Genomic DNA, 20,623 nt, shown 5'->3' on the forward strand with positions numbered 1-20,623 from the left:
TATTTTACAGGACAAGATGAAAGCTTCCTACAGCAGGGATTAGCACGTCTTGGTCACTCAGGCTACAGAAGGTTGAAGCTGCAGGGATGACCACATGGGCTTAGTTCTCCCTTCTACAGTTAAAGACTGAGCTTCACCTGTGCCAGATTCACAAGCTAGTTAGTCACAGAGTCTGGATCAGACATAAGCCCATTGTACTGCACTCATAGGGCTGGGAGATCAGTAAGTGCCAGTCTTAAAGTGCATCAAAGGGAAAGTCGCTAAATTATGATATATCTGGCCAGAGTTCATTGCCGTGTCCATAATAAGAATGGATTAAAAAGAATCCAAATTATGGGGATGGGCAACAGCCTTGGGAATAGGGGACTTAACTACAGGGAATGCTGTTGTTCCTGCATCCTCATTCACCCATGAGGAACTCTCTAAACAGGCATGCTTCCTTTCCTTTCGGGAGCCAGGCACAAGGCTACTGAGTACAAACAGTTCACAGAATGAGTACAAGAACACTTCAGCTGTCTACTTTGGTTCTAGCTGCAAGCTATTTTCTGTGTTCTTCCATCTCTCAGAGTCTTCCTTGGAGATAAGCCAAAACAGAAGCAGCCGAGTTTTGCTGCCTATGGGAGAAACCCTTTTGGTTTTACACAAAAGCCCCAGGGTGCCTAACATATGAGACAAAAATCACACTCAACTCCTCCCCTTCCCCATGCACCCTTGGCTCCAGTGCTTCCCTCCCACAGCCTGCCCACACTGATACTTTTATGACTCCAAGAGGCTCTCTACAAGAGCTTTTTGGCCAAGACCCTTGCAGAGGTCTCAGTCATTCTGTGCCCAAGGAAATGGTGCCACGGCTGGCTCACTAAGCAAAAATCTCTCCTATACCAAGGACACCACTTCCCTGGAAAGGGATTCTGCTGGATTTCAGGAACTCTGAAAGGGAGAGAAGATGTGTAGAAATGGGACCAATGCCAAGAGAAAGATAAATGAAGAAAATGCTAGGGAGTTGGCTTTATTTAGTCTGAAAAAAATCTAGGGAGAGGAAGGAAGGAAGGAAAACAACACCAAACAACAATTTTCCAAATAAAACCCACATAATTATAAGGAAGCCTATAATAGGCATCCACCAAACACTTGTTGACCTGCTATCTCTTCCCTCTAATTCATGGTGCCACCCTCATTACAGAGTATAGCACTAAGGAAACAATATGTATGGCAAACAGCATATTCTGACAACCGTAACGAGAAGATCCACTGAACTCCTTCTATGACTATCCTACAGACCTATCAGAAACCCAGCTCTGCAGTTGGATAAAGCACCACCATGTGTCATGGAAGCATGGATCTAATGGGCTTCAGAAATGCCAGGACTTAGGAGAGTTCAACTAGACACCTGCTTAAGTTTCCAACCCAGCATGTCCTCCTGTATTAGCTGTTTCTTAAAAAGACTCTCATGTGTCCCAATAGTTATTCAATAATTTTGGACCCCAAAGTACCTGTACTGGAGACACCGGCGATGTTACTGGGTTCGCTGATCAGATCCTGCATGACAGCCAGAACCCGGAACTCATACCAGGTATCCTACAACCCAGGGACAATAGTCAGCTGAGGGACTCAGAACAACCAGTACTGAGCCTGCACATGACTTCCATGGAACCTGAGCACTGGAGTCCTGGGAAGTATTCAATGGTAAGTGATTGTTCCCATTGGGCAATGGTTGTAATCTACATAGTCCCATTCTTGTGGATTTCAAGCTATGAACATGAGGCCACTGACAGTCCAGAAAAATAGATGTATAATGAGCTCTCAAAAGGTGCAGTGAGCCAATTCCAGCTGGCTATAAAGAGCATCCAGGATGGGAAATAGAAGGACTCATGACATATTTTCTATCTATAAAACAAACTTCTTCCTCTCTCAAGAAAAAGAGATGTTCACATTTAAAGGGGTCCACCAGAAAAAGGTAATGAATGCATTTTCTTCCAGGGACTCTGTCCTTCTCTTGGCTAACCTACAAGTCAATCCTTCTGGAGCCTCCTCAGCTCACCCTGGCTAGAACCAGGAAGCTGATGAGTCTGATGATCCCTATTGGCTTCACCCTGCTTTGCCCTAGCTGGTGTCTGTACTTGAGAAAAACTATCTGCATAGCACTAGTCCCCAATGCCTCCAATCTAGCTCTGGTCTAGAGATGAAGCCCAATCCTTGACCGCAGACCTGGGAGAGTCTAAGACTACAGGTAAGAAAGGACAGTACAGGGCTTGACTTTATACCCCTGAGGTGGGTCACTCAAAGTTCAGTGGCTTTATAAAAACTCATACCAACTCCAGAATCTGGAAAGAAGAAGCAAGAAAATTAAAGCCCTTGCCTGTGACAGATCCTTGGCAAAAAACTCTCCATCAGTGCCTGGAATGCCATCATCTAGCATCTCCCAACGCTCCCCAACTCGGAACTCCATGATGTAGCGATCAATGGGGAAGCTGTGGTTGGCAGGTGGGAGCCAGGACAGGAGCACGCCCTGCTGGGTCCGGTTGGCTGTGAGGCACCTTGGTGGGGTAACCAGCACCAGGGGTTCTGGAGTTGTAATAGGGAATGCTGTAGAAGGGAAAGGAAGAAGAAAGATGGTAGCTAACGACTCTCAACCCAATGTAGGAGACAGAGACCAACAGGGGATGAGTATGTTTCAGGGGGTGAGAGTGTCACCTACAGTAGCCCTCCTGATCCAAGGAAAGAGGAGTCGGGGCTGCTGACCCAGAGCTCTATGACTCTCTTCAGAGTAGGACAATTGAAAGAGAACCAAGCATCTCCTCAAAAGGGAAGAAAGAAGAAACAATGGGCACTATAGAAAAAAGAGAAGAATACAGTCATGTGCCACACAACTTGGAAATTAACAAGGGTCTGTAATGGTGTTCCCATGTAGTTATGGAACTGAACGTTTTCTATGTACTAGTAACAGAGCATCGACTATAATATCATAGAACTACATATTACTCACACATCTGAGGTGACACTAGTACAAACTACAAACAAATCTACTGCACTGCTGATCATATAAAGTATAGCTGTGTACAGCACAGAACACTTGGTAATGGTAATACCCAACTATGCTACTAAGTTATGTGTTTACTACACTATATTTTTATGGCTAAAATGTATTCCAACCATAGGAAAGGTTTCTGGTGAAACAGTTTACTCTGTTCCACCACCATCAGCCCCACTGACCTCATGTTCACCATGTCTCTTGGTTGGGTCACTTCCTCTTATGCCATACTATGTACTTTTGTGTAAATACACCATTTGCACAATGACCATGTTGCTTAATGACACACTTCAAGGATCCTTAGATGGTATCCCTACTGTTAAGTGGCACATGACTGTATCTTTTGTTCTCACTCCAAGAACTAGTAAAATCTTCTTACAGAATGTGGTTCATGCTTTCAATTCCCTTTCGGGCTCTGGAGCTCAAAAATGAGGCCCAGTAGAGGCATTTCAGAGTCTAGGTTGGGCATTTTGCACCTGGTGCCCACAGAGGAGAAAGGGGCTGAAGCCATACCCCACCTCAACTCCGCCTGGGGAGAGTCTGCTTCCAACACCCTCTCTTGACCCCAGATAACTGCAGCCAGGCAGCACAGAAGGACTCCCTGTCCCCCTGTAGAACCACCAAGCATTCAGACATATCACTGAACCTGGAAGGGTAAAATACAAAACTTCTTCCCTCCATCTGAAGGTGCCACAGAAATTAGGCCCAAAATACCATGATATGGGACCAGGCAAACCCTGCAAAGGAGCATGGCAAATTCTTACTGGGAAAGCAAACGGAAACATTACAGAGAATACTTAGTAAGATACTGGGCACATACTTAAGCCCTAAATGTTACATCTAGGGCCATTACTGTCATCATCATCTTTGTCTACCCCAGCTCTGCTGAGAAACATCCCCAAGACACACCAGCCCCAGGACCTCACCTAAAGTGTTCACAGTGACCACCTCACTGAAGGCGCTGGTTCCCAGCTTGTTCTGGGCGAGGACACTGAACTGGTATGCAGTCTCAGGCTCCAGAGTATCCACTAGCAACCAGCTGGGGCCCGGTGGCACTGACAAGGACAGCCAGTCATGGGGCCCAAACTGAGCCCGCTTCATCCTGGCCAAAAGAGAGAGAGGGATGGGGGAGAATGGGGTAGGGTAGGTCACACTGGAGAGAACAGTAGGCATGCAAGTTCCCTCAAGGAAAAGGCAGTGAGGGGACAAGCATTCCCAGGGTCAAGGGCAGGAAGAGGGATAGCAAGGTGGGGTGACCTCCCCGGCTCTAGCTATGCCAACCCTCATGGTGCCAGGCTTCCCCTATCCTGGTATCTCCCCTACAAAAAGGGACCCTCGGGTATAAATCATGCCGAAGACACCGGTCAGGTTACCAATTGCACTGTAAGAGAATTTCACTCTGAGTACCCCTCTATGAATGGGCTCTGTTTTGGCAAAATAGAGACACTGGAAATAAGGATGAGCTGCCGGACAAGAACATGACTAGGGAAAGGAGCCCAGGTGACCCTGGCTGTCCAGTCTACTGAGGAGAGACAAAAGTAGGGCCCAGAGGAATTCAGGAAACTTGCTCAGTCCGATCCAACTTGGGGCATCTGAGGACATCCAACATATGTAACAAAAATGACCAGGGGTTTTCCTGCAGCAGGACCTTAAGGGTTAGAAATCACAATCAAGGAGAAGGTTATACTGATGAGGAGTACTGAGACTGAGAGTAAGGATTTCCCTTCTAAAGCCACACCGACTTCCCAGCTCCCAATAGGCAATGAAGCCACCTGCTGCAGATGTAGTTCCATGATCGCACCACAAGGAGGAGACATTGTCCTGGGTGACTGGCATGCTCTTTGCGGCCCTGAGCTGTAACACAGGTTCTCCACTAGCTTTTAAGACCCATTACCACTACTGTGTGTTGCCCAGGACTGTGAGCTAAGGCAAAAGAAAGTACAGCAAAAAAATATTCTTTTTAAAAAAGCAAGTACCAAACGTCTAAACACAGCTGAGGCAGTAAGAAAGGGGAGAAAGAGACTCCCTCTACCTTAGCACCCACTCTTCCCCACCAAAACACCAAAACAAGTGTGTGGAGTGCGATAAAGATGCAGGTGAGCAGCAGTGTAGAGCAGCACCCAGGTATCACAGAAAGGCCCTATCTGTGCCCAGACCTGCATCCATCCCCAAAGATGGCTCTGCCACACCAGATGCCCCTTCCTGAGCCACACATCTTGCAACACGCCCCCATGCAGTAATGTTGAGACCCTCTCCCCATTCAGAGAAACACAGACAGGATGGGAGAGTGTTCTGACTGAAGCTCCCACATCCAGGTGCAGTTCACTCACAGAGAACTCAAAACTTGGAGAAGATGCATGCATCTGGGAACCCCAGGGAAACAGCAAACTCCTGGGCTGTTGAGGGCTCTCTCTGAGGTCAACACTGCTGTCTGCTTGTTCCTCCTCCCCAGACTTAGACTGAACCCGGCTGGAGGAGGAGGAAGTAAAGCATTCATCTTTCCCACTTAAGGATGTTGTCCATGAAGCAGAAAGCTGCCATTCTGGGGCTTGGGACAGGAATATGGGGAGGGAAAAGCCCTAGGGGGTGAAGGGGAGGGAATGCCACTGGGGTTCCCTTCCCATCATTCCACGCCTCAGATCTTCTTCCTGGTCCATATATTTGTAAGATCCCTACCTAGCCTAAGCTTTGGGCAAAGATCTTAAATCACTGATCTGGTTAATAACAGACATTAAAAACAAGAGACACAGGATCCTTGAGAGAAATATAGACACTGAAGACAAGGCCAGGGACAGGAGCACCTGTTCTCCTTACTGGTATCTGGAACCTCTGGGCAAGGAACAGAACTAGACCCTACAGTTCAGCTGATTCACAACACCCTCAAAGATTAGGAACCTAGGAAATGAATGAGGCAGGACATGAAATGACGGGCACTAAGAGAAGCTCAAAAGAGAGCTTCAGGGGGACATTTTAGGCTCAAATCAACTTCCAAACCTTCAGGGTGGGAACACAAAGGTGCCCTGGGTCCCTTACAGACACCTTTAGCACCCAAAAGAATCCAATCACTGTCTGGCCCACTTTGCTGTCTTCGGGGCTCGCAAGTGCAGACCCCAGCCTCCTTGGACCCTCTAACCCACCCAGGAATGAGATGGGATAGGACAGATGGGATGGCCCAAGTGGGGCATGGGAGGGAGAAGCAGAGAGCAAAGCATGCGGGGCTGACTCACAGAGGTCCGTACCAAACTGAGAATGTCTGCTCGTAGCCTCCATCATAGCCTGGCTCCCAGGACACATTGGCAGTTGTCATGGAGACCTGGACCCGGACACTGCCTGGGGCATGAGGACTGGTGCCTGGAGACCAAGGTAAACAGCTCAGACCAAGGGGAGCTGAGCCTATTTGCTAGGTCCCCATCATCTTCTTGTAGGGGACCTGGGAGAGGCCAAAGCATGTAGAAGCAAAATGTATTATGGGAAGTAGTAGTGACCAGGGAAGATCCCAGGGTCAGAGAGGAGAACCCTCCTACTGTGTAGGCTATTATCACCAGCAAGAACACAGGCCAGAAGGAAACTAGAACTTTCCTCATCAATACTTCCCCTTACTAGTCTCCAACCACAAGAGACAGCCACGTTCCACACAGCAGACAACAGTGGGCCCAGGACTGAGGCCAGGTCTCACTGGTTATGAAGGACCTAACACTGGGCAGGATGGCCAGCTCCCCTGCTAAGTTGTGAATGATAAGGTGCAGCCAACTTGGCTCAGAGCCTAAAACCAGCAGGAATGCTCGGTGTTGGCCTTGTCAGATGGACAGGCTACAAGAAGACAGGCTGACATGTCCTGAATAATCACAACAAGAAGCGTTAGTCACTTCTTCCTACCCCAGGCTCTGGACACCAGCATAGCCCACAGGCAGCTCAGTACACCCAAGGTGCTGTATGGCCTGATTCTCTGTCATTCCAATCCCTCCAGTTTCCACATGCCTATGTTCCCCACGATGGCACAAGTGTGAACCCTCCCTGTCAAACCTACAGAGGCCAAGGGCTGCAGGTGGTAGACTCTGGGCAGACCTAGGATAAACACCTGCAGAATGGAGACAGTCACCCCAGATGGCCTGCCCAACCACGTACCGATGACAGTGAGGTGAGTGCTGGCAGTGATGCTCGTGACCACATTGGTGGCGACACATTCCCACTCCCCGTGGTCCTCCTTACTCAGGGCACGAAACTGGAGGCTCCCGCTGGGCAGGGCATTGTGCTTGCTTCTACTGGGCTTCCCTACCTTGACCATACAAGAGGAAGAGAAGAGAGTGGGTACAGGGAAGCAGGTAGGGAAGGAGTGCTCATAGCTCAGGAGTCCAAGAAAGATGAAGATGGTGGGGGGATTCCTGGGTCCTGTGTCATGACTACCCACTGTTGCCTTACCACCCAACATCCAGCCTGTTAACACAGATCCAAGCAGAACCAGCCACTGGGTCTTCCCCACATGCCCCATAGTCCAGGAGCTTCAGAGCCCAGGTACCTTTCTCCAGGTAATGACAGGGAAGGGGTCCCCTGCTGCTGCACAGGGGATAAGCAGCTCCCGGCCAGCCTCCTGCCTGTACTCCCAGCCTGGTAGCACCGTGAAATACGGGGGATCCTAAGGACAGCACAGAGACACATGTAAAGTGATGGCCAGAGGAAGACTGCCCACCACAGAGGCCATGCAAACCCCTGAAGCCTCACCTTCAGGACAAGTCTCGCAGGGGCAGACTGGCCCATGGTTCCCAAGGTGTTGTAAGGCACACAGGTGTAAGTGCCAAGGGCTTCCTCTGTGGCCTCCTCAATGCGAATGGAGCCATCCTCCATCAAGGTCCAACCCAAGTTCTGCCATACACAGACAAGACAGCAGGAAGCCATGGTCAGGGCACAGGCACTGTACCTCAGACACTTCAGGGAAGGATCTGAACTGGGCTAAACCAAGTAGCAGCTCAGCTGGGGAAGACATCTGACATGGGCCTGCAGCACAGCCAAACTCCTGCCAGATCAGTGTTCTTTGATTTCCCAGTCTTTTTAGGGGGAGTGTGGTTGGCAAAGAACCAGAACCCAGACATGCAATTCACTCATACCTTCTCAACCTGTAGAGGGCGGCCATCCTTATTCCACTTCACCACGGTGGCAGGCGGTTCTGCATCCACAGGGCAGCGGATATAGCCATGGATTCCCACGGGCACATAAATTACAGGGGGCATGTTGAGGACTCGGGCTGGGTCTGTGAAAAGAGCAGGGTGAGAAGAAAACATGAGAGAATCCAGGTGAACAATCCAAACAGGAGGGTAATCTGTACACACAGACATTCATCTGCAAAGGACAGCCTTTGCATCTGCAAAAGATACTCCATGTTCCACACAGTGCTAGGAGCTAGAGCCACGGTGATTAATAAGACCAACAAACCTAGCTCTCTAGCACTTACAGTTCAGGGTCATTTACCTTGGAGCCAGTTACAGCTGGCTAGGGCAGGTTACACTTCTTTCATCTGCCCAACCTACCACAATAAGTTTTTAAGAACTTTAGGATGTTTAAGAAGTCTTAGAAGCATTCAAAGGCACCTTTTTAACTGCCCATCTTTGGTACTTAGAAATGGGTCTCACCACAGACTTTACCCCAGCCCCTAAATTCTGAACTGCCAAGCCAACAATGACAATGCAACTACTCCCCCTCCTGAAGGAGTTTCTCAGAAATAAGCCGTCAATCTCTTCATATCCTAAATCACAAGGCAGCCCCCATCTAATGGTTGGTATTCCTTCTGTTGATTATCTGGCCTCCCTTGGCCTCAGTGTTCCCATCTGACTCTGCAGTTAAAGGCAAAATCGACCCTGACCACAGGACAGACACAGCAAGAGGCCCTGCAGCCCTGAGTCACCTCCTTTCATTTCTCCCCAGTATCCCTAGGGCTACAGAGGAAAAGGATCCAGAACTAGGAAGGCTGTGCAGATGAATGAGCTGGTACCTTTTAAGCATTCTGAGTTCTTCAGAGAACAGCCTTACATAAATACCAGGCCGAGTTATATATTTAGATGTAGCTTCCTACTTTTGTAAGATAGTCTTTTTTTTTTTTCTCCAAGGTTTTCAAAGGGTTTATGAATGGGAAATACTCTGAACACTGCTCTTTAGCAGAAATAAAGATCCTTGTCTCACCTACCTATAAATCTCAACCCCCTGGATTCTCTTTGAAGGCAGGAAGGAGGTAAAAATGGACAAGTGGGGGTGGGTGGTGGCACCGGTGCTGGGGAGAGCTGGGGAAGCCAAAACGCCCCTTCAAGAGAACAGTGGCCCACAGCTCTGAGGACAGAGCCTTCATCTTGGTTGCCTTGTCATCACTCTGAAGGCCAATCCCTGTTGGTTTGCTCCCTCCTGTACCACTGCCACCTTCTAGTCCAGGTGGCTCTACCTGTATCTAGCCCAGAGGGAGAGACACACTGCAAGCTAGCAGTCACCCCTTGCTCCTGCCCTTGTCCCTCCAGCACAGCTGGGGACACATCTGGCATATCGAACCTCCTGCTCTTTCCTACTACAGGTCTAGTGGGATGCATCAGATGTCCTGGACTTCCCAGCTCCTAAAAGTCAAGAACTCGTACCACAGCAAGTGAGTTGTCATCAGTGCAGGAGAATGAAAGCCTTTGCCTCTGGCAGCCAAGTCATCCCAAAGAGATGAGAAAACAAATGACATGCGTAACCATGAGGGGTGAGGTGGGACATAGCAGGTCCAACAGAGCTTCACCACCTCACCCATGACTGTTCAACAGCAGACCTTTCAGATCTGTGCAGCCATCAGGAAAACCTATAAGTCCTCACTCAGATTGTCTCCAACTTGTGCTCAGCTCAGAAGCTGACCTATGAAGGTATCTCCACCCTGCTACACTGCTCACTCTGCCACTTGTGTTCTTGGGCATATGTAATTCTTCCACATAACCCTTCTAATAATGGTGGAGGTCTGTCACCTATAGCAACAACTTGCAGCCTTTGTTGCCTAAGTGACAAGGCCATCCATGAATCAAAAGGAAGACATTAATCTTCATTATCCACCCTTCTTTCTAGCTCTCTCACAGTGCCCAGCTTGCTAGGAGGTGGGATGGCAACCTAGGGCACCCAGGACTAGTTTGGGCTCACATAAAAGCTTTCCATGAGTTTGGCTAAGCAGCTCCTTCATTTGGATCTCACAACCCCATAATGGAGGGACTAGACAGCCAGAAGGAGCCAGGTATGGGAACCAGACCAGGTCACCCAGAAGGGTCCTTTTCCCCTCACCATGCACTATTAGCATGTAGAAAAGCAGAGTACAACTGGCAGAGAAACTAAGCCTGCTCCCTCAGACATTTAGGGAAATGTGACCAGTGGCAACCAGTTCAAGGTCCAGAGGTGGGCCAATACTCAATAGTACAGGGATGACCATTCTGAAGGGCAAAAGTTCAAAGCTAAGATCTGTTTATCCTTGAACCTGACCTAAGCCTGAATCAATGAATCAGGTGACTGACACCCACACAGTGATGCCTAGCCTACAGAAGATGCCTGCCAGTATCAGTTCACCCTTTTGGCTAGCCTTGTCATGGCCTCCTCTGGAGTAGTCCTTATTCCCCCCTCAGGCATTCATCCATTCCCCCCCAAAACATGGTGGTCTTTACTCTAACTAGAGTGGTTTGAACCTATGGGAATGCCCAGAGCCCTTTCCCTCACCCTACTTACACTGCACAGTCAGGTATGCCGAGGCTGAGGGGGAGCGCCCCAGGCTGTTGCTAGGGACACAGGTGTACTTCCCAGCATCCTCTGGCTTTACCCGAAAAATGATCAGTGTCCCATCAATCAGGATCCGCACCCTCAGCTTCAGGTCACTGCAAAACCAGGAAGTAGACAAGGAGGGGTGGAGTGTCAGCAGAGGTGAGAAGGGAGTGCAGCAGACACACAAGCCAAGTAGCAGTGAGTCTCTCCACCTCCCCTAGAGGCAGCAAGGAAACCTTGTTCTCCCAGGCACTACCAGGGCCCTTATGTGCAGAGACCCTTGCTCCTAGGGACCTGGGGTGGGGGGACCCATGTGAGAGGGTTGGAGCAGGGTGCTGCTCACTTCTGGAAGTAGACGTTCTCATCCTGCCAGTACCAGGTGTAGGTGAGGTTGCCAGGATACGCCTCTGCTCGGCAGGTAAGCAGAGCATCCTGGGAGATGTTGACGGTGATGTTCTCAGGAGGGGAAACAATGAAGGGAGGCCCTGGGGAGAACAGAGAATAAACATCACCTCTCCTGATGGGGAGGACAACCACATCAGTCCTTCCAGAAAGCTCTGGGATACTCAGAACAAGGTGTCAAGTCAGCAGAGCCTAGACAGTCATCACAGATACATCAAGCTGCTGTGAGGCCCAAGCATCCTTCTATGCCACACTTGCACCTACCCCATAGCTCCCAAAGGAGCCATCTATAACCTACACACACATCCTTCTTGCCCAGCTCTATAGCACGGCTCAGACAGGAGGGAGCAAGGCCTGATCTTCTCTCTAAAATAGGCTGAACCTCATACTGTTACCCAGTCAGAGTTCCAAAGGTTACTTGAGGGAGAGGAGGCTGGGGAACAAAAGGTCAAACTCCAGCAGGCCCTGAAACTAGTAAGCCTGGCCTTAGCAAAACTGGGCCCTGGCCCTCCCCTGAGAGTGTACAGCTTCCCACCAGTGGCCCTGGCTCCTGCCCTCAAAAGCAAGAAAAGTGAGTGCCACCACAGCTGCCCTGCCAACTAGATACAACTGCCTTTAATTCCAACTGTCACTGTAGCAGACAGAGGGTGGGGAAGCAGAGACCCCCATCTGGGACCCTGTCCATCCTACACAGTGACTGTTCAGCCAGCCCCTTTCAAGCACACTGGGTCCAGGCCAAACAGACCAGCATCTTTCAGCTGACTAGAGAGACCCCAGCTCTATTTGTCCTTGGCATTGTTTAAATGTCAGGTGCTTCAATTATATTCCTATCTTTACTTATTGATGCTGTCACTAATGGATAAATGACCCAAGGGTTTCTCCTCTCTGGAGGAGGCAGAAACATGGTGGACAAAGGAAATCAGAACTCAATATGGTGCCTCTTGCCCTGCTGCATCATGGGATGCCCTTTTCTCAGCTGGCCAAGGTGGGAGATAGGCACCCCACCCAGCACCTCCACCTCTCCAGTTGAGCACACTATGCCCTGAGAAAATGTTCTCCGTGGGTCAGAGGGGCTCGAGCCTCCTACAGAGCTCCAGAGATAAAGATGCTGAAAAGGTCCCCTACCTTGAACAAGCAGGTGGGTTGTGTGCACAGCCTCGCCCTGAATGCTGTAAGCTCGACAAGTATAGGCGCCTCTGTCCTCCCGACTGACTGATGTCACAGTCAGGCTGCCGTCACTCACCTGGGGGCCAAGAACCGAAAGAACTTAACAGTGGACCTTACCAATATGTCTCTCAAGCAGAGAGATGTGCTTACAGAAGCCAGAAAAGGCCTTGGAGACACATGCACTGGAGCAGAAAGGTCAGGTGCCTCTTTATTTAACTCTCTACAGGAAGCAGCAGAATGCCTGTAGTCAGGCTAGACTAAGCTCGCCTGTCTCTACCCTGGACTTGTGTTCATGGCAGGTATCAGTGTCTAGCTGCCCTGGAGGAGAGAGACAGGAAGGGAGAGTGAGTGGAGAAGCAATTATAATATCCAGCTGGGAGCCACACGCACCTGGTACTTTCCACTAGCACCGAGAAGGGTCCCCTCCTTGAGCCAGGTGACGATGGGCTTGGGGTTCCCAAAAGCTGTGCAGGTCATGGTAATACTTCCACCCTCCTTGGCCTCAATGTACTGGGGGGGTGTTTCTGTAAAGGTAGGAGGGGCTGCAAAGGAGACAGGGAAGGTGAGAGACAGAACCCACCCACTTGTACAGTACTCTCACTATAAGATACAAGGACAAAGGAACAAAGGTAGAATGCCTAAAGTCCTACCCGCTATATCACAGGGGAGACCTGGGACCCAATCTCAGTCTGGCTGGCTTCAAATTCTATTCAACCCATTGAACTTAGCTACTCCCCAGTAAAGTGTTTACTGAATATCTACTATGGAGAAGCTGCTCAGGGCAACACATAAATAATACTGTAGAATCTCCTACCTACTTTCAAGATTATCATGATGCACAGAGACCCCACTTCCTGCATCCCAGATTCAACAGGCCCCTTCATTTGCAGGATATTTCCTGAGTAAATCTGGTCTAGGCCTAACACAGGTTGCAGGCCAAAGGTGTACAGTTTTACTTTCCCTTCATTCTACAGACAGAAAAATCTTCCCACTGCCTGCCTCCTCTTTGGCTCCTGCAAATAAAGGTGAGTAGTGTATTCTGAATGCTACTCCCTTCTTAATTCTCCTCTGATTGAGAGGTTATCCTCTCCATGCACTGAAGGTGTGATTAATACTCCACCCTGTTCGGATGATCAGCTTTTAAGAGACTCAGCCCCCTCTGCCTGAGCTGCTTGCAGACACAATCTAGTCAATTCTGACCTCTTGGACTATCAGTTCCGTGGTCTAACAAAATGGCTATTCTGAATGACAGCACCAAAGCCCAAAGTGCTAGGTTACACAGGCCATTCTGAGCTTCTCTCAAGGACCAAGTTCAAGTGCTAGCCTGCCAAATAATCTTGGACAGGTTCCTGTCTCTGGGCTTTATCTAAATCCTCTATCCTTTAGAACTCAGGTGAGGAATAAATGAGATAAAGTTTATGAAAGATCTTGTGTAAAAATGCAGGAAAATGCTTAAAACAAACCCTGATTACTCTATCATCACTACCCCCACTATCATCCCTGGGGGCCATTGAAGACTAAGGAGAAGCTTCAGGAAGACCCCACATAGCCATGCTCCAAGAGCTAGTGAGAGGATGCTAGGATTGGGCCACACTCATCTCATCTCTGGATAGTTTCTTACTGCCTCTGACAACACTGGCCTCCTGTGTCTTCCCATGCATGGCAGGAACTTCAAACCTTAAGACCTTTCCATTTGCAGTGTAGTCTCCCTGGAACTCTATATCCATATCCTGTTGCTTTGATTCATGTGAGTCTATTAAATGTCATCTCTGCCTTCCTGGTCAGTCCATCAGAGACATTATTTCCAGCATTCCCTACCTCTTTACACTGTTGTATTTCACTTAAAGCACTACCACTAACTGAAGCATGCTAACTGAAGTCCACATATATATAGAAACCTGCTTCTTATCCTTCCCCATTAGTGGAAATTGTGCTCTCTGAGAGCAAACACCTTTCTGCAGTCCCACTGAATGCTCAGCTTTTAGCATGATTCCTGGATTTAGTATAGTACTCAATAAATGTTTGTTGAATGAAAGAATGAATGAAATGAATAAATGAATGAGCCTACAACATACACATCTATAGACCAACATAAAATGCCAGTACATAAATCCTCTCAGAAGTTTGACCATTGGCCTCTAATCTCCAAGGCCCATAGCTCAGCGTAGGCATATGGGGACATTTGGAACTATAGAGTAAAATAAGAAGTACACTTCATCACACAAAACACATCCTCAAGAAAATCAGTACTCACTCAGTGTTCAGGAATATACTCATGGCAAGTGTAATAGCAAAAGCCCTCCCAGGTCCCCGTAAATGTGTCCTGGGACCCCACCTTCTAGGCCCTGATGATGTGTGCTCATCTCAGAGCCCACCCTCACCCAGCCTGCCCTGAAATTCAGTTAACTCAACCACAGCCTCTATTACCTCTGGTGTCAAAGCTTAAAAGAAAAGATAATAAATTAAATTACATCCTGAAGTGACAAATTAATTACTAATTACATAATTACTTTATTATTTAGGTGCTAATCAGAAAAGTACTTTGAACAATTTCAAGTTTTCAGGAAAATAATGGTTTGACTCTCAATTATTTACTGAATTAGGTGTTAGTTTGCCAGCTGTATTTCCAAGCTTAATTCTTCTTGCAGGCACCCTATAATTAATAGCGCAGGTTAGAAATAGGCTGGCCTCCCCTCCAAGCCATCACCAGACCTAAAGCAAGATTTGGCTTGGGCTTTGGCAGTATTTTATATGTGATAAAGAAATAATTGGGTTTGTTTCCAACCAACTCATCTTCAAAGAAAGCACAGGCAGGAAATGAGACAATTTATAACCTGACTTTTGTGCTGGCCTTTCCATTTCCAATAATCCCTGTCACAAAATGCCTAACACTAAACATCCCGCTCTGGAAGTGACAAAAGGCCAGTGCCCACCTCTTTTTGTCCAGGGTAGATGTATTTTTACTGAAAGGAACCTCTGAGCTCATGAAGAAGAGAGAAATTTGCAAGGGGGGTTGCAGTGCAGGAGCTCTCTTTCACATGGGAGGTATCTGTTCTGGGTGGTGACAAACTGCACTCTATGCTAAGCCCTGGTTCTCAAGCATAGATGTTGGCTCAGCTTCAGTGCCCTGCCCAATACTTACATGCCCACAACCTACCTGCACTCCCTAATTGAGTTGCTGTCTCCCACCAAGTTCCTGGACATGCTGGTCCCTCTCATGGAGGACTGTTCCCACCTCACCCCCTGCTCCCGCCTAAGTCTCTCCCTGGCCAAGTCTCCGGATAGAGGTCAAGTGTTCAGAGAAGCTATTCCTTTTCCATGTTCCTAAAGGCATAAAGCAATCATTTCTTGACCTAATTTGAAGCCTTAAACACAAGGATTGGGTCATGCTTCCGCCTGACCCCTACAGCCTGCATATAGAGGACATTAGAAAACATGTATTGAAAGGATATTTTCTGGTAGATTCAAAAGGACGTTTAAAAAGAGTCTTCTGGGGGCTGGATAGATGGCTCAACAGTTCAGAGCACTGGCTGCTCTTGCAGAGGAACCAGGTTCGAGTCCCAGCACCCATATGGTAGCTAACAACATCCTAACTCCAGTTTTAGGGGATCCAACACCCTCTTCTGACCTCCATGAGCATTGCACAACATGGGTGCACTTACAAACATGCAGGCAATACCTTCATACACATAAAATAAAATAAAATATTTTTTAAAAAGAGTCTTCATGGCTTCTAGTCAGATATCCCTGCCAACCACACTTTGATCTGCTTGTCCTTTTCCCCATTGTGAAAAGGAGACCAACATCTTACCCCTAACTCCCTTCAGCTAATTAGTGCTGAAGACACAATCACACACAGCAGTCTGCTGAATCTCACAATACCCTGCAAACAGACTTTCTAACTGAAGAAACAAAGCTCAGAAAGGTAACTTAACTGACCCAGGATGACACTGTTAATGACACTGGGTTTGGGAAATAAGCCAAATTTTTAAGGGTATTGTACTATATGAATTACATTCTGGGCAATCAGAATATCCTAAGTAATCAACTCCTGCAAACTAAGACAGATACCTTATATATAGTTCCAAACAACTCTACTTTCCCATCACAGAAGTGTTGGCTGAATGGCTGACATCTAGAGTTCCTGCAACGAACACTATCAACCAGATGAAGGGAGAGATAGACAAACCTCAAGGCAGTTTCAGGCAGATAGAAAGGACACAAGAGAGAAAGGAAACAACACAGGGTCTCTAGGCTTGGTGCTCAATCAGCTGAGCAGCCAATCTACTTTTTGAGTTATAACTTGCTTGGGCTCCTCATAAGAAGCCTACTACAGCTGGCTCGGTCCCTCAAAACCTGACTGGTGTTGGACATAATGCACACAAGATTTAAAATATGCCTCTAATCAGGTTCATGGGACTGACTTGGAGGAGCCAACATCAAGAACCTAGTCACTGAGCCACCTCTGACCTTGAAACACTAACTTTAAAGTGTCCTGTGCCATATGCCAATATTCTTGATAGAATAAGCTATTCTAGGGCTGAGAGTGTAGCTCTGTGGTAGAACACTTTCCTGGTCTGCAGAAAGCCCTGGGTTTGATTTCCAGCTCTGAGAGAAAAAAAAAAAAAAAGTTGGGAAACATAAACACAGAGACTAGTATGTGCCCGAAGTTGTTTTTTTTTTGGTCTTTTTGAGACAGGGTCTCTCTGTGGCCCCAGCTGGCCTGGAACTCACTATGTAGACCAGGCTGGCCTCAAATTCACAGAGATCCACCTGCCTCTCCCTCCCAAGTGCTGGGATTAAAGGCATGCACCACCACACCCGGTTGGTTTTGTTTTTGTTTTTAAAGAAAACTAGAATACTCTGTTTTTCTAAGACCCTGGACAGGCTCCCAGACAGGGTCTCTCTGTGGCCCCAGCTGGCCTGGAACTCACTATGTAGACCAGGCTGGCCTCAAATTCACAGAGATCCACCTGCCTCTCCCTCCCAAGTGCTGGGATTAAAGGCATGCACCACCACACCCGGTTGGTTTTGTTTTTGTTTTTAAAGAAAACTAGAATACTCTGTTTTTCTAAGACCCTGGACAGGCTCCCAGGCCTAGAAAGACTATGAGTCTCCTATCCAACCCCACTAGACAGGGAGGATAAAGCCATCCTTCAAGGCAGAACCCTCTGGAAAAAGTCTCTGAAGCTAGGACATAAATTCGAGACACTAAAACTGCAAGGACCTATACAGGATGTGACACATCTGAACTTGCTGTTAAGACCTCAGTAACTAGCACAGTGTCTGACACACAGCAAGAGCTCAGTTCATTTTGTCATTAATCAAAAAATGAAAAGCTAGGCATGGTAGCACATGCCTTTAATCCCAGCACTCAGGAAACAGAGGTGGGTAGATCTCTGAGAGTTTGAGGCCCACCTGGTCTACATAGCAAGTTCCAAGCCAGCCAAGGCTACATAGTGAAACTGTGTCTCAAAAAACAAAAAAGAAGAAAATGACAAAGAACAACAAACTACAACAAGAATCAAACCAAAAGAACAAAGTAAAATAAAAAGAAAATGTTTTCCTTACCCACTCTCTACATGAGTCAGCCTTTTGGCTCCTTTACATCTCCTCCTGAGTGAGGACTCCCAAGGACACAAGAGGAGACAGATTCTCCCTCCATGAAGATCCAACCCCTGATGCCATCTCCACTGTGGACCCAGAGCCCTCCAGCCTGGGAAAACCCTGAGGGTTCAGCAAGCTCATCTATGCTTCCTCGCCCCAAACACTTGAAAAGCATCTATGCATAGCACAATCCATTTAACCTGAGCTATAAATAACTGACAGCCATTAAAAACAGTTCCTCTTCCCAGGATTCCCACATTTTATTAGCTGGTAAACCCCATTCAAGCAGAGAACAGGTCTGGGTTTGCTCAACATTGTTTATCCATCATCGGGTACAGGGCTAGGAACATAATAGACCCTCCGTACTTATTACACAAATAAATATATTTAACAAGAAACTAAAGAAGCAACCTAAAAGAGAATCTAGGAATTTTGCGTGAGAGAAGGCACTTTCTGGGCTGGCAAGGTCATTGGAAGCCAGAAAATGACACCAACAGTGACCCGTCAATCTTCGTGGTTCCCAGAGGCAGATTCAAGTCTTCCCCAGAGGACCTCTGATGCCACCCTACACACAGGAAGCTGCTGTCCCAGTGCACTCCACTGACCCAGAAGGCACTTAAAGGACCAGCTAAGACCTCATGGGGCCAGGGTTGGCCTTATCTCCCTCTTAGTACAGGGGCTTCCTCCAAAGCAGGCCACAGAAGCCACCTTCCTGGACAACTCCCAAGAAGCCTGTACATACCGTTGATGGTGAGATGGACCCAGCTGCCATTGTGGAAGGTGTCATACTGCTGGTCCAGCATAAGCACTTTGCATTCGTACCAGCCCTGGTCCTCGGAGCGCACCTGCTCCAGCCGTAGAGATGCTTTATCATGAAGACTGGCCCGGCCTGGAGGAACACAGTGTAAAAAGCCCAGGAGGCCATCAGAGCCAAGCTATTGGGGCAAGTCTAGCAGACCCCGACTAACCCAGCCAAAGACAGGGGACCCATCATAATCTTCAGACCATTTCTCATCGCAGGGTCCCAAAATGACAGTCAGCACTCCTCATAGGCAACAAGTGACAAGGGAAAGGCAAATGCCTTGGCTCTGGAGCCACTGCCCCTCCTCAGATGCCCCTGCCCCAGCCTACAAGGGCAGCTTGCTGTGTGTGGCACTGAGAACAGCCTCCACTTCTTGGAATACACTCACTCTTTTGGAGATCTAGGACAAAACCAAGTCATGAGGGACACAGAGTTGAGAAGAGAGAGAAAGGAGAATACTAACAGAAAAGATGGGCTGAGGGTGCCCAACAGGCCCCAGGGCATCCTTGTCCCAGCTAGGTGTTCAGTACTGTCTCACCCAGTTTCCCTCTATCTGACTTCCCTTAATAGGCAGAGGAAAAGCAATCTAGGAGCCAGATGCTAGGATTCTTCCCAGTCCTGTCATCAGTACCTGAGACTATATATCCTTGCAAAGACCAGCCTGGAAGGAACTAGAGGCATCAGGCTATGAACCCAAGAACAAGGCAAAGGCTGGAGGTTCTTCCTTAGCTCCATCAAGAGGCCACTTCAGTGTCACTTAAGGCATGGCAAGGAGCCCCTTCCCACACTGCAGTGGACAGAGGAGCTCAGGAGCTCCTTTCGCCTCACAGTCCACTCCAGCCTATGTTCATCCAAACTGAGACCACCACTTCCTCTGCTTTCCTCCCTGCCTCAGTATGGGCAACCTGCCTAAAAAGAAGACTATCAAAATCAACCCTGGACAAAAGTGGAGTGAGAGACATAGGCTCAGGAGAAGGACAAACAGGAATAGGTCTGGTGTGGTCACACAGGCCTATAATCCTAGCTACTCAGGGGGCTGAAGCAGGAGGACTGTGAGTTAGAGTCCAGGATGGACAACTTAGTGGAAGGGGAGACAGGTGTACAGCTCAATGGTACAGTACTTTCCTAGCAAGAGCAATGCTTAAAGTTCTATCCCCAGCACCACAGAAAAAGAAGGAAAAAATGGAGGGAGGGAAGGAGGGAGGGAGGGAGGGAGGGAGGAAAAATGCATTTTAAGAGGCTAGAGAGATAGTTCAGCAGTTAAGAGTATTCACTGCTCTTGCAGAGGACCCAGGTTTGGTTCCCAGCACCAACATGGTAGCTAACAACCATCCACATCAGTTCCAGGGGATCCAGTGCCCACTTCTAGTCTCTGTGGGCACTGCACACACAGGTGCACTTACATACATACAGGTAAAATACTAACACATATAAAAATAAAAATAAAACAAGATTTTTTTTTAAGATGCATTCTGAGAGAAGACAATTCAAAACTCAGAAGCCTGGTGGGGGGAGACTAAAGCAAAAGCTGCAGGGTCCTGCCTGCCTCCTCCCTTCCTTTCAGCTCAAGCACTCTAACACACATGCACACAACCCTGCGCCCTCCTTACTGGCAGGCTGGCAGGGGGCAGCAGTGAGTCACTGGGAGGTCACTCTGACAGAATAATTACAGAGCCAGACATGAAGGGGGGGGCAAGGAAAAGGGAGGACTGGGAGGACTGTGGCAGAGGAAGTAGAGACCAGGCATTCACCAGGACTTGGGACACAGACAGAAGAAGGTGGAGATGCCTACCAGGCTCAGGATAGGACACCTCAACTTCAGGGCCAGGAAGGGGAGAGTGGGAGCATGCAGACAGCAGATCCTATAG

At 48.2% G+C, this 20,623-nt stretch overlaps 1 protein-coding gene across 3 annotated transcripts in view; it reads right to left on the reverse strand.

The window, feature by feature from the left end:
- Positions 1-20,623, reverse strand: part of Igsf9b (immunoglobulin superfamily member 9B) — a 59,034-nt gene that overhangs the window by 27,546 nt on the left and 10,865 nt on the right. For 2 of the 3 annotated variants that reach the window (XM_017803486.1, XM_017803487.1), the window contains exons 3-15: positions 18,696-18,842; positions 12,737-12,888; positions 12,305-12,422; positions 11,121-11,262; positions 10,745-10,890; positions 8,131-8,273; positions 7,748-7,888; positions 7,545-7,661; positions 7,154-7,304; positions 6,268-6,379; positions 3,955-4,130; positions 2,357-2,583; positions 1,491-1,575 (exon numbers count right to left, since the gene is read on the reverse strand). In XM_017803486.1, the coding sequence (XP_017658975.1) occupies positions 1,491-1,575; positions 2,357-2,583; positions 3,955-4,130; positions 6,268-6,379; positions 7,154-7,304; positions 7,545-7,661; positions 7,748-7,888; positions 8,131-8,273; positions 10,745-10,890; positions 11,121-11,262; positions 12,305-12,422; positions 12,737-12,888; positions 18,696-18,842 (1,857 nt within the window). Of the gene's footprint in view, positions 1-1,490; positions 1,576-2,356; positions 2,584-3,954; positions 4,131-6,255; positions 6,380-7,153; positions 7,305-7,544; positions 7,662-7,747; positions 7,889-8,130; positions 8,274-10,744; positions 10,891-11,120; positions 11,263-12,304; positions 12,423-12,736; positions 12,889-18,695; positions 18,843-20,623 lie in introns of all 3 variants that reach the window. The other variant, XM_017803485.1, reaches the window with a different exon arrangement.

The sequence above is a fragment of the Nannospalax galili genome, unplaced genomic scaffold, assembly GCF_000622305.1.
Source record: "Nannospalax galili isolate Female #2095 unplaced genomic scaffold, S.galili_v1.0 scaffold66, whole genome shotgun sequence".
Taxonomy (NCBI): Eukaryota; Metazoa; Chordata; class Mammalia; order Rodentia; family Spalacidae; genus Nannospalax; species Nannospalax galili.